The following is a 14,530-nucleotide window of genomic DNA, read 5'->3' as shown; positions in this document are numbered from 1 at the left end:
AGTTTCAGTTAGAACATTAAGTATTTTTTTATCATCAGCAAACATTTATATATCCCTACAAAATTTTGTAAAATTCTCAAGAAAAACAAAAACGTGAAACCATAGAATTTTCTTCCAACAAAAATGACATCACATACAGTTAGTTCTCTCCAACAATAGTTTATATTACGAAATATAAAAACATCATCTTATAGAACAGCTTACAGTGAAGTCCGATTCTACAAAAAATTGTTCTTTCAGTACATATTGCATGTGGTTTATTTCCACAAAATTTTAAAAAAACAGCATTTTGCAACACAAACAATATTAAACTGACTTAATCATACCATCCTCTTATAATGTTTTTTAACCCAGTCATCATAAACTCACTAAGCTTCCTATCGAATGTAAAAAAAACCCTTCAAAAAGCCTGGCATATTACATGTAGACTGACAAAAGTTTAACGGGATGTCAGAAAAAAAACAATAAAAATAACTTAACACACACACTTTAAATTCTATAAAATTCGTTTCACTTGTCATATTGTGGGGCCCTTTGTAAAGCTCACAGGTAATGTGAAAAAATTACACTCTATGAGCATAACAATGAGTTACACCATCCTAAAAGTTCAAGAAAGATTTTGTAGCTAGCTTGTTACTTCATAATTCGTGTTCAAAAAAGAAGAGATAGGTTAGAGCAATAGCTAAAATCTTGGGGATGGGAGCCTTGAAGCTAACATTAGCTATCAGATAACAGTAGCTAAGACACCCAGTTAAATATACTTAAACTGGGGAGACTTAACTGGGTCTATAGCTAGCTATTCATGCTTAGTAAAAGACATTATAAAGAGAAGAAGAAGTATTTATTCCATAGTAATAGCATACATAAGGTAAAAGTCAAATAAATATCAAATTCACGAAGAAAATTAGGCTATCACTGTAAGGAGACCAGCATTATTAGCCTACGGCTATGACAAAATGCTGGCCACCCTTAATATACAAAAACAAAACAACAAAACAAACAAATAAAAACATATGCAAAACGCAGTAACATATTAAAAGAAAACAAATGATGACAAACTCAGCAGTGCAATGAGAAAAAGAACTGGATCAGAGTAGAAGTTAGTTTAGGAGAGGTGAGAGAGACTAGTTGAGTTGAAGGAAAGGAGTTTTGTACAAAATTCCATGAATAAATGGACTGACTTCGAATAGAGTTCAAGCCGAAAGATTTAGTTAACACAGTGGGGGGATTTATCAAACCAAGAATAGATCCACGAGTCCGGTAAGAGTGGGAAAAGTCAACTAAGTATCAAGAAGTGCCTCTGGGAGTTTTCCAAGTGTAAATTGTACAGAAAAATTACATTTTTCATGTGGACCAAATCAGCAAGTTTTAAAATATTAAGATTAGAGACAAGAGGGGTAGAAGTTATTCTGCATTGCGCAAAAGAAATTAGTCTAACTGCACAACGTTGTAAACAGTAAATACGATCAATATAGTGATGACCAGGTTGACCCCAAATTTCATTGCAGTAACGAAGATGGCTACTAAAGATAGCATGGTACACAGTTTTCAGAACACTTTGTGGAACAAGGTGTCGGAGTTTAGCTATAGCTCCATTAGCCCTCTTGAGTTCAACCGCAATCGCATTGATGTGAGATTGCCAGTTAAGATCAGAATCTAAGAGAATACCAAGGTACTTAATGCAGTTACTGGGGAAGAGTTTCTTGCCGTTGATAAATAATTTGAAGTTATATTTTGTTGGTTTAAGCTTGTGCTTAAACAGGATATATTCCGTTTTACTTGCATTTAGAGAGATTTTGTTGGCGTTGAGCCATTGCAAAAGAAATTTTAGGTCCATGTTGATTCTTTTAGAAAGAGATTTTAAAGACTTATCAAAACATATTAGGTTGGTATCATCAGCAAAGTGATGAACCATGGAAAATGTTATGGCACAATTTAAATCATTTATATAAATAAGAAAGAGAAGAGGGCCTAAAACAGATCCTTGTGGTACACCATGTGTAACAAGTTTGTACTCAGATTCAGTTCCATTAATTGATACAAATTGTTGTCTGCTAGATAAATAAGAACGAAACAGATTAAGAGGAGTTCCTCTGACACCTTAATGAAAAAGTTTTTTCAGGAGAATTTCGTGATCAACAGTGTCAAAGGCCTTCTAGAGATCAACAAAAACACCACAAGCAAACTGGCATCCATTATTTTTTGGCATTTATTTTGAAGAGCTTGTGCAGTGGAGTGTTTTTGTCTGAGTCCAAATTGTTAAAAGTACAAAATTCGGTGTTGTGATAAAAACTGCTACACGTTTGTAGATCAGTTTTTCAAAGATTTTGTCAATATTAGATAGTAGAGAGATTGGTCTATAATTTGTACAATCAAGTTTGGACCCTTTTTTAAAAACAAGAATAACTTTGGCAATTTTTAAATTGGATGGAAATACATCCGAAGAGAAAGAGAGATTAATCAGGAGTGATAGAGGTTTGGCAAATTCAGATTTCAGAAGAGATAGCACTGTTAGATGTATTATGTTATCTATTAGGGTGCTGGAGGAATTAGTTATTCTAGTAGGAAGAGTTATATGAGGAAGCAAGGAAAAAGAGGATGTTGTATCTAAGAAATTTTTAACAGATTTATCAAGGTTACAATTTAATAAGTTGATGTTAAAATCCCCTAAAAGAATCAACATTTTCTTTTCTGTGGATACAGTTTCTAATAAAGGGGACAAATATAGTGTATTGAATTCATCCACTGACATGCTAGGATGTCTGTAGATGCACCCAACAACTACATTCCTCCCCTTGTTTTGAGATATTTCCACAAAAATAGATTCAATTTCTTTGCTTTTGAATACAAGTTGATTTAGTTCGTTACGACAAGTATAATTAAGTGACGATGAAATATACAAAAGTGCACCTCCTTTATCAGAATCAGAAACAGTGTGTTCAATGGAATAATCACATAAGGAGAGGTTTTCAGAGATATTATGACTAGATAGTTTAGTCTCAGTAATACCAATGATACTGAAGTCAAACCCAAGTTGGCCGAGTAGGAGCTTTAGTTCATCAAAATGGGGAGAAAGGGATGCAATATTTAGGTGGAAAGCTGAAAAAGTTTTGTTACAAAAATTATTAGAGACAAATTCATCAATATCATAATACTTACAGTTGACCTCCCCCTCAAAAGATTGATCCCAAATTTCAGTTGAAAGAGAATTTAACTGTGAAAAAAAGGTCTCAACAGATTATTTGGAACAAGAGATGGGATTCTTTTGTTAATATTAGAAGGGGCATCTTCACGTAGCGACATTCGATACAGTGCCAATCATCAGTGGAATTTTGTAGGGAGATATAATCACTGTTAGCAAGGCCATTACATTACAACCATACATACAACCATATTACAGCCATTACATTACAACCATTAGGTTGTAATGTAATGGCCATTACAACGAATATGGATCCATTTGTTACAACAATCACATTGTACAGCTTTGTGATTAGAACTTACAGAATTGCCACAAATACCACAAGGGTACTGTGGCATTTATAGGCTATAGGACCTTATAATATAAAATAATAAATATCAAGACAAAACAAAAAACAACAAGAACAACAAAACAAACGAGCAGAGTAATAACACAAACAATCTATCTAGAAATTTAACACTAGTGTCTTTTAGTTGGGGAAAGAGACACAGACTAAATTTCTAGAAAGTTGTAAACACAAAATGGTATAGCTAGCTAAACCACATGATTATACACTTAGGATAGATCATAATGTACAATAATAGAAAAACTAAAATGAACTATCAAAGGAACTGACAAAAGAAGAAAGAGTAAGACCATAGAAATATATATCGCAAAGAAAACAAGAAGATTCACATACTGAGACACAAGTCGCAGCAAGGTACGCCATTATTGATGATGAGGCGAAGGAACTTGTTGGAATTCAAAACGGCAAAAATGCACAAAGTAGTCAATAAAACTAGGAAAAAGGCGCGAAAAAAAGGCGCGAAAAAGGGGCGTGTAACGGGTTTATACAATTATCAAAATATCACTTACAAATTATCAATATCTACTTCCTTGAATAAGTTTTTGAGATCTTGGATGTGAGTTATTGGAGTAATATCTCCAAATTCAGTAACTTTAATCCGAACTTTCCCATTACTTACGCGGAAAGACTTTAACTGCTTCTGTTGCCATATTTTTTTCCACTTGTTCCAGATATTTTTATAGTAGGAACACAGGCTTTCGTTGATGTATATTTTAGTACCAGCAGGTAGATCAAAAAATCTGCCATCTATATTCTTAAATTTGGACCTGTTGTATAGTGATTCCAAGCAATCTTTTCTTCGGGAAAATTTTACTATAACCCTGTCACGTTTCTTTAGGCGGTGACAGGCCTCAATATTATCTGGAGTTATGTCGACGTCTATTTTTTTAAAATGTGACATACTTTTTCCTCAATGTAATCGTCACCAACCGATTCATCAATTCCAGTAACTTCGACACATTCACGTCGGCTGTACTGTTCATTACTAAAACATCGCCGTTCCAGTGTCGTAATTCTTGTAGCCAGTGCTTCATTGACTGAACGTGATACAGCAATTTCTGTCAAATTTCTCTTGAAGTTTGAGCGTAAAAGCTATGATTTCATCCTTCGTCATTCTATTAAGTGTTGCTCTATTTAACGCCATTGCGGTTTAGTATTAAAAATTAAAAATAAAAAATAAAAATAAAAATTAGATTGAAAAAAAACCGCCATTGTGTTTTCAACTTAATCAGCCAACTCGGAACATACGTCCGAACGCTTCCGTGGCTGAGCTGAAATGAGAAACAATAGTAATGTAAAACAAACCAAAGTTTTCTGTTTGTCCAGCAAATTAGTCTGTTAGCCAGCTAACAGCTTTCTCTAGCATTTTAAATGTTGGTACAAACACATTAGTTACGCACCAGGGGATACATTAATTATGCAACAAAATTGTAAACAAATATGGCTCGCTTTTTTATTATTAAAAATACACGATAAAAACTTTAAGAATTTGGAGCTTTAATGGATTTTTTTGAGAATGCGATTCTGCTTAAGAATTTCAAGTGTACTACATAAAAAAAGTAACACGCAGCTTCAGCGACATAAAAACGGAACGTCTAAATATATCAAAGTTCTTACTTTTTCTGAATTCCAATCCACTTGAAACTCTAGTATGCATTTTCTACTTCTAACTTTACAATACTACTTCCTAGCTCCACTCTTCACCTCCGAAGTAACTTCTTGTGGCTTTCAACTTTATTTTTCTACTTCTACTTCTTTACTTAGAGTTTTCTTTCTCTGAATCACTTTTTGCACTTTCTTCAAGACGAAGGGACCTTTCTTTTGTGCCTTTTTCGGTGTCGAGGGACACCATTTTTGGAAAGTTAACCCTTAAATTTATTTCAGCAAATCAAAGTAAGTCGTTTTCATCACGAGACGTAAAAAAAGTAAACCCGCCAACAAAATAGACATATTTTTTTCGGTAACATCAAAGATTTTTAAGGCGACATCAAAAAAGTATAAGCATATCAACTTTGCCTGCCACAGAGACACGGAACTGGCGTATTATTATATAGATTATGTACCAATATATTCTAGCAATTTAAGACAATATCACTATATCACTATCCCCTAACCTCACGTTATTTCACACATCACAAGAAACTGCTTTTTGAAGACCAAGTATAACTATCCTAAAGTATTTGTTGTTTCAGGTTTTTTTAGAGAAGTAGAAAATACCTTAAAAATTTACCACGATAATACTAGTCTGTTAAAAACTTTAATTAATCAAATTGCAACGCATGCAATTCTCTACTTTCGTCACCTTCTCTGCATCATAGTTCCGATGCAACCATTCTGCTGATTTTTGCTTCCTTCGCTTCGGTGTGTTGTTCTAATACGCTTCCTGGAAATTAAAAAAGTATAAAGCACTCCCTCAATAAAGTTTATGTATATAGTCCTTGCTCTTATGTTATGAAGTGACATATTTTTCTGTGTTAAGGATTTAACATGGATGTCGTTAACTTCTAAGGAGATTTTATGAAAATTTATAGAGCATTGACCCTGTTTTATACTTTTAATAAGCTTTTTAGCGAGATTCCTGCCAATTTATCAATTTACTTTTCAAAACATCTCATTATTGAGCGAGTTAGAAATTAAAAGTAGCTCTCTTGTTTCTGAAAATGTGTTTCTTGTAAAAAAACAACATGTGTTTCAAACTTATATAACTGTAACACAATTCTGCCGCCTTAAGATACATGTTATCACTTAAAGATACGGAGCGTCATATCTGCCAAAAAAAGCACCACTACTTTCACTGTTTCTTTATGACGTCCTGCGGATCTGTAGGACGTCCTACGGGTGTCTAGGACGTCCTGCAAACTTCTAGCACGTCCTAAAAATCTCTAGGACGTCCTGCAGCCCTCTAGGACGTCCTAAATACCTCCAGGACGTCCTAAATACCTCTAGGACGTCCTGAAGATCTCTAGGACGTCCTAAATACCTCTAGGACGTCCTGAAGATCTCTAGGACGTCCTAAATACCTCTAGGACGTCCTGTAGACCTCTAGGACGTCCTTAAGATCTCTAGGACGTCCTGTCACGTGGAACCAGGTTTAAAGTATAGCATTTTAGCTTTCGACCAAAGGGGATATTATCGGCAGTGAGTTTTGTCTGTTATGTCGACATTAAATGTGGATTTTGACTAATGTAAAAGAATTTAAGAAGAAGGGACTTGCAAGGAACGGATTGTGTTGAGTGGCTTTTCATGATTTTTCCCGTTTCTTTTCTTCATTCAGTAAATGTATCATTTGTATTTTCTTTATCTTTAGACTTGGGAAAAAGGTATGGATAGTTCAGGTATTGGGAACTCCAAAAGAGACATTATCACTCATTTTTTTCGTTGTGGATATCAGTATAAAGACATTTTAGAACTCTTGCGCCGGTACCACGATATTTTAATAAGTATGAGAACTTTGCATCGCTTTTTAAAGGAATATGGCCTAAAGCAAAAGTGTGCTGATGTATCAACATCCACGATATTAGACAAGGTCTGACAAGAGATTCAGGAAGTTGGAGAAAACCGTGGATACCGTAGTATATATCAGCATTTGTTAGAAAAAGGAATACAAATACCAACCAGGTTAGTTAGAGCAGCTTTAAAAGAGCTAGACCCATCTGGTGTTGAAAGGAGAACAAAGCATCGATTGAAAAGAAAGGTATATAGAACAAATGGTCCGAACGATGTCTGGCACATTGACGGGAACGATAAATTGAAACCCATCGGTTTTTGTATCCACGGTGGAATCGACGGTTTCAGTCTTAAAATTATTTGGCTAGCTGTTTCAGACACAAACAAGAACCCATTTATTATAGCTCACTATTATACTAGTGCAGTGAAGACTTTATGTGCCGTGCCAAAATTAATTAGAGGGGATAGGGGGACAGAAAATGTGAATGTATGTGGCATCCAACGATTCCTTCGAAGAAATCATCATGATTCATGGAGTGGTTGGAACAGTTTCAAGTACGGAAAATCTGTATCAAATCAACGAATAGAGCAGTGGTGGTCATATTTGAAAAGAAATACCACTCAGTCTTGGATAGATTATTTTAAAGACCTGCGAGACCAGGGACTATATGACGACAGCAATAACATTCATGTTGAAGCATTGAAGTTTTGTTACTACGGTCTCATTCAGTTACATTTAGATCAAGTTAAACATACTTGGAATCACCACAAGATAAGAAGCACAAAATATTCAGAAAGCCCATCTGGAGACCTGACTTAATGTTTTTTCTACCACACAACTACAATGCCATAGATTGTGCATTCGTATTCAATGCAGACGAGCTCGAATTGGCTGAATCCATGTATTCAAAAAAACCTCGAGCTATTCCTTGTCAGAATGAGTTTATAGAACTATCAAATATTTTGATGGAAGAGCAGAATTTGCAGCATCCGCGTTCACGCGAAGAGGCTGAACATATTTATTTATACCTTGTATCGACAATAGAAATGTTGTAATTTTAAATTTTATTTATAAAATTTGTGTGAGATAGAAATGAAAAATACGTACAATTTTATATCTTAAAAAACTGTATTTCAGTAGTAAAAAGAACAAAAACAAAATGATACAATATAAATCACGTCAGAACTTAACAAACATATATTTAACAAAACACAACTGAGTCTTATTAAACCACGTAACCTTATTGTGTACTTTTGAATCTTGTCGGTGATGACTCAACCAAAAGAAATGTCACAAGTTAAAGCGGTCATAGCCAAAAAAGGAAAGCAAATGTTGAAAAATTTCTTCGAAACCAACAAGAATAATCTATCGTTATAAAATCATACACATTCAAAAATAAAACAAAAATAAAATATACTTCCAAAAATACGCTGTTTCATTTTGCTAAAACTATTTCCTTTCAAAATAAGGTAAAAATACTACACAATGTTTCTTCACAGTGCTTTTACACAGTTGCAAAGGGAAAATAGCATACTGAATGAAAGCATGGTTTACAATACTTCCAATTATTTCCAACTCCTCTTCATCAACACAGTCATCAAGTGGTACTTTTTCCATAACACCGTATATTTTCTCAAAAAGTTTTTTATAAAACTCAGCATAACAATCCTTTGTAACACCATCTCCATAAGCTTCCTCGCCACTAAATCTAAATGTAGCTTTATGTGAAATAGTTTCACGCTTTTTGTAAATATCAATTAACTCTTGGTACACATTATCTCTGGAAATATCAAAATACAAAGTAGAGTTATTTAGCTTTGATAGTTCATTTGCACGAAAGTCTTGCAGGCTATCAAACTCTTTTTTAGATTCACCAGATTTGTATTCCAACAACATTTCTGACTGAAGATTCCTATTTTCAACAAGATTATCATTCACATAATTCTTTTGTTCAGCAACAGTTGGTGGAACAACATCGTCATCATCTGATACAGTGATTGTAGCATAACCACGAAACCCAACTGTTCCACCTGGTGTCATAGGTGTTGGTGTTTCCTCTTCATTAACATTAAATATGCCAGAGAATACTTTTTTTTCTGGAGAAACTTTGTGTTGATCAAAATTAATTAGGGTAAAATGTTCTGGCTGTAAAGATAGTCCTCCAACCCAATCATACACCTGAGTAAATTTAGCAGTATCATGAAATAGACGTGCTTTATTTCCTATAACAGGATGGCGTATGGATATTGTGACATGTGCCTCACTAAGATCAGGTTCTGGCATGACTCGATTCTTTCTTATGTTCATATTGTCAATTAACCGAGGTTCTTTTACTGCTACAGTATCCTCTATTTCTTCAGTTTCATTTAACAATGATTGTGGTTGTTTATTTTCGTTTTTAACATCACTTTTCTTTTTATCGGCCTCTAGTGACGTATTATAAGCTTCATCAATTTCATCTCTCAATCTTTTGCGTTCTACGGATGAACCTAACAGAATAGGACGGTTATTATCTTCATCACCAACTAAATTAATATTAGCAACTTTATGAGTATTGAAAGGACTTTCAAATAAAACATCGTCGTCTTGGTCATCCTCAAAGATATTGCTCTTTAACTTTGTGAACAAACTGGACAAAATGGATTTCTTTTTTATTTTGAGATAAATGCGAATATGTTTCAGATTATGTTCTTTAACATAACTCTCTAATGTCAAATCATCACTTAACTTGTCACCAGAGAAACTACCAACATATGTTTCAAACAGTGACAATGAACCCAAAACTGGATTGTTATCCTTTGGAAAAAAGGTTTTATGCAATTGTTCTTTTATACCACTCATAGTAATGTCCCGAGGTAAGGAAAGTTTTCTGGATCCACCAGTACATTTCACATAAGAATATTTTTTTAATCTCTCATTAAAGTTCTGCAAACCAACATTTACAGTAAATGAAAGTTTATTTGGTTTCTCCATTGCATGACCATTTCTAATGGCAGCAGCTAATTCAGCCTTAACTTTATCTTTTTCACAGTCAGATAATTTGGCTTTACCAAGTTTTGTATAAGCTCTGACGGCAAGGATATCTCCTAATGCTGTCAAACCCATTGATTTCATCACTTCGTCAGTGGATGCATTAATAGCTTCACCATCCATCTGAAACAGACAATAGAAATAATAATAAAATGTTTGGATATATTATTATCTATCTATCTACCAAGTGGTAAGAAAATAAAATTAATAGTAACTAATACCTTGTTGGTTCTCAAAGTATCTACTGTAGGATTGTCCACACCTCTTTTAATCAGAAATTGGCAGATCTATAAAATAACAAAAAAGTGGGGGATCAGACAGGACAGTTTAGCTAGCTAAACTTTTCAGTTTTGATAGCTATGCAGCTAGCTACGAAGTAAATCACAAGATTTGGATATCTCAATACGGAAATGACACACTTTATATCCTTAATTACTTACTTCTTCGACTGACACTGTTGCCATAATCAATACAGTCCTTTCTGCGTCCGTGTCAAAGGAAAGCAATATCTTGTTAAAATCAATTTGTCACAATGTCATTATTCGAAATCGCAGCCATTAGAGCAAATACGACATTAGTATTAAAAAATATAAGCTTAAAAAATCTTCTTTGCTTCTAATATTATTAGTTATACGTAGACGCCACAAAACCATGTGGTTATTCCCTAAGACGTCCTAGAGCCCCGTAGGACGTCCTAGATATTCCTAGGACGTCCTAGAGAACCTGTAGGACGTCGTAGAGACCGTTAGGACGTCCTAGAGAACCTGTAGGACGTCCTAGAGCTCCGTAGGACGTTCTAGATATTCCTAGAACGTCCTAGAGAATCTGTAGGACGTCCTAGATATTCTTAGGGCGTCTTAGATTCACTTAGGACGTCCTAGAGCCCCGTACGACGTCCTAGAGTCCCGTAGGTCATCCTAGACACCCTGTAGGACGTCCTAGAGCCCCGTAGGACGTCCTAAAGTCCCGTAGGTCATCCTAGACACCCTGTAGGAAGTCCTAGAGGACTGCAGGACGTCCTAGAGATTTTTAGGACGTGCTAGAAGTTTGCAGGACGTCTTAGACACCCGTAGGACGTCCTACAGATCTGCAGGACGTCATAAAGAAACTGTGAAAGTAGTGGTGCGATTTTTGGCAAATATGACGCTCCGTATAAAGATATAATAAACCAGTATACAAAAAAAAAAAAACATGCCTCTCCATCTTAAGGGATCAAAAAAGTGTTTAAAAATAACATGCTCGCCATTGCGTATGGAATTGATTCAACAGTGACTGTGACGATCGTAAATGTTTTTAACAGTGTTATAAAAGGAAAATTTTTTTGACTGCATATATTTTGTTATCTATGCAATGTTCTCAGCTTGTGTTGTGTGAACTTCTCGCTATGTTTACACTTTTGCAACATGATCCGAACAAAAACATTTAAAAATGACAAGTTCCTTTCACAAATGAAAACCACTCATGAAATTTTTCTTGTTGTGTTAATGTTTATTTAAATTAAATATTATTATTCGAAGAGAATTTATAACAGATAAAAGAGATCGTATGTATCATTTATTTTAATTTTGTTTACGTTCTTTCCTGTACTGAAAAGATAGAAGATTAACAAGAAAAAGATCTAAAAAATGCAGCCGACGATGGAATGTTAAAAAAACATCATATTTAATTATTACACCTCATATATTGTAAATTTAGAAGAATCATGCTGTCTCACTTCGAAGTTGTTGTGGGCGTGCTTTTAGTTGCTTCTTCTGGAGAGATTATAGAACTTGGAAAGACACTATTCAAGTGCAGAGACAAGCCCTCTACACAGTACATCTTCCTATGTAATATAGTTCTTATCATGTTTACTCAGACAGTATTCAGTACATCCACCTTATTTGCATCTGCTTTTTTCAAGGAGAAAATATTACATGGTAGCAACTGTGAAATTGATGGCTTCAGTGCAGCGTGCTGCGCATTTGCGATGATTATGCAGATGACTTTGCTCTGCTTACAATATGTTCAATCGCCTTCCTTTGAGGGAAAATATAAACAGACGTTTTCGGCCGTGTTTAGTTGGATTTGGGGAATCATTTGGGCTGGTTTCCCATTTTTTGGTATTGCGAAATGGGTGCCCCATGGGGAGAATGAGTTTTGTTGTTTAAATTTTTCTAGTAAGCGTCAAGAAGATCGGTTTTATTTTTTCGCTCTATTTGTGTTCACTTTCATTATTCCTGTCTTTTTTATGGTATTGTGTTATTACAAGTGCAATTTTATAAAGGCAAAGGAAAATGTTGGTAAAATTGCTGAATTGACTTTTCTTTTAAATAACGTGTTTTCTGTGGCATTGGTATTAATTGTGTTTTGGTTACCGTACGGTGCGACATCTGTTTTGTACATTAATGGTTATGGGAACTTGGTTAGCTCTGGTGTAGATACATTCTCCATGTTTTGTGGTATATTTTCGTACATTGTCGTAGCATTTACAATCACAAGTAGCATTAAAGCACACTTGAGTGAAGAAAAAGTGGGGAAAATAACGCATGAGCAACCGAAAAGGTATTCTTTATTAATAGGTTTTTAGTTTTTTTAGAAATTGTATTCCAATTTTCTTCTCATATGCCCCGGAGTTTATAAAACGGGGGCGGAAAAAGTACATAAAGATAGATTGCGAGGTGGCTGAAAAAGTAAGAACAGTTTTCCGAATATCTTCATGAAAGGGTAAAATCGACTGTCCATAGACACAGTAGTTAAATTATGTGAGAGGAAAGACGTGGATGTCAAACAAAATATATATTTTGCTGGAAATTAACATGCAACTGACGGAAATTGAAGCCAATTAGGAAGAAATCATGATAAAGAAATCAAAGTACATATAAATTCTGTGAATTGATTTCATTACCATTTTGTTTGCCTTGTCCCTTTTCTTGTTTTCTTGATTCTTATGTAATTATAATCTTGTTTTCTTGGTTCTATTATCTGTTTACATGATTTTGTGCGAGAAAGTTTCAAAACTTTTGATCACGTTACTTTGTTTTGAATGAACAGGTTTTTTGTTAATGGGTTTTAAATCACCTTTTCTTCATGTGGATAACGCCATTTTTTTGACTATTTTTAGAAAGAGAAAGAAAAATGTCAAGAAAACTTGATTGTCGGAGCTATCTCGTTAATATATCGACCAGAGGTATAAGAAGATTTTAATTTTAAGAGAATGATAATAATCATAAAAAAGACGAACTTATATTCACTTCGTTTTTATAATCATTTCACAAATATTTTTAATTTTGGAAAAAACAGGTGTACTTTTTTATTTCATGTATAAATCGGTTTGCATTTCGTGACCTTTGTTGTGAATGTTTTATCGTCTAGTAATTATAATACTCGCTATCTGTTGTGAACCGCTTCAAAAACTAAGAGTTTTGTAATATTACGCAGTTATAATTGCATCTACAATTCTTTAATTACGTAAGGCGCGAAGCGCCGCAATGTAATTGGGATTTTATGAAAATAATCGAAGTACGATCTAAGATTGGTTATTTGGGACTATTCGCGCATAATATAGAAAACCAGACGAACACGGAGTCCGCAGTGGGTGTACAATAATATAATAAACAAAATTTGTGAGAATGCAACCATCGGATATCTAATTATTTTCCATAAAAAATATATATACAAAGAGGACGAGCATCACTTGTACAAATTTTTGTTGGCTAAAACGGAATATATAAAAAGTAAATAATTGGTAACGAACTACCCTTGTCGCTGAGCGGTGGGTGGGAAAATTTTATTTTACAGATGTTTTGACCATATAGCAAATGTCCAAGAAGCAAATTTCATGACATCTGCTTGCTGAAGTCAGAAACAACATTGTTGTCTTTTTTAAATTCATCTCCCTATCAGAAAGACAAGTGTTGTTTGGTAAAGCTGTTCAGTATCCCATATACAAACATATTTTGGTTTTGTTGTTCCTCATTAAAAATACCTGACATCAATGAACAAACTTGTGGACTATTGGTGTATTATCCACTTTTCTGTGATAAGCTGAAATAGCATATCTGTGACCATTGACAACCGCATATTAACTTTTGTTCATACAAAAAAGCAAAAAAATCTAGAACATATCTCACATCACATTCATAGAGATTAATTTTTTGTTTATCACACCAGCATACCCATTTTCTCCACGCCGATTCATAATTAGCTAAAGCGCCTTTTCTTTTGGCCTTAAGGATAAGGTCTGAAGCTCGCGTTGAAATGCCTTCTGCAAGTAGGCTATTCCTGAAATTTTCAAACCACTAGAGACAATGTTTTGTTTGCACTACTTTGCTTTTTTACTACTTTCCCTGTCAGTGAGAATTGGTGGAATGCTTAGGTTATGCCCCATACCTTTCAATTCTGTTGAAATGCATCCGTCGCCTGACTCCGAGTCTGGCTTCCAGGCTTTATACAGTGGAATTTGATTACATGCCTTTAAAGCAAACAGATCCACTGATGGGTTTCCTAACCTTTTTCAAATCTGATG

General features: G+C 34.5%; 2 protein-coding genes across 2 annotated transcripts; one reads left to right on the top strand and one right to left on the bottom strand.

Annotated features, from left to right (window-relative positions):
• Positions 1-8,058: 8,058 nt before the first annotated feature.
• LOC130647347 (uncharacterized) lies at positions 8,059-11,469 on the bottom strand. The gene is made up of 3 exons (XM_057453172.1): positions 10,467-11,469; positions 10,248-10,313; positions 8,059-10,149 (listed from the first exon to the last, which is right to left on the bottom strand). Exons 1-3 carry the CDS (start codon positions 10,488-10,490, stop codon positions 8,446-8,448), a joined length of 1,794 nt encoding a protein of 597 aa, XP_057309155.1. The 5' UTR covers positions 10,491-11,469; the 3' UTR covers positions 8,059-8,445.
• A 134-nt stretch (positions 11,470-11,603) lies between these two features.
• LOC130647348 (opsin-3-like) lies at positions 11,604-13,349 on the top strand. Its single transcript, XM_057453173.1, has 2 exons — positions 11,604-12,567; positions 13,127-13,349. Exons 1-2 carry the CDS (start codon positions 11,729-11,731, stop codon positions 13,155-13,157), a joined length of 870 nt encoding a protein of 289 aa, XP_057309156.1. The 5' UTR covers positions 11,604-11,728; the 3' UTR covers positions 13,158-13,349.
• Positions 13,350-14,530: the final 1,181 nt, after the last annotated feature.

The sequence above is a fragment of the Hydractinia symbiolongicarpus genome, chromosome 6, assembly GCF_029227915.1.
Source record: "Hydractinia symbiolongicarpus strain clone_291-10 chromosome 6, HSymV2.1, whole genome shotgun sequence".
Classification (NCBI taxonomy): domain Eukaryota; kingdom Metazoa; phylum Cnidaria; class Hydrozoa; order Anthoathecata; family Hydractiniidae; genus Hydractinia; species Hydractinia symbiolongicarpus.
This window is presented reverse-complemented; position numbering and strand designations above follow the sequence as displayed.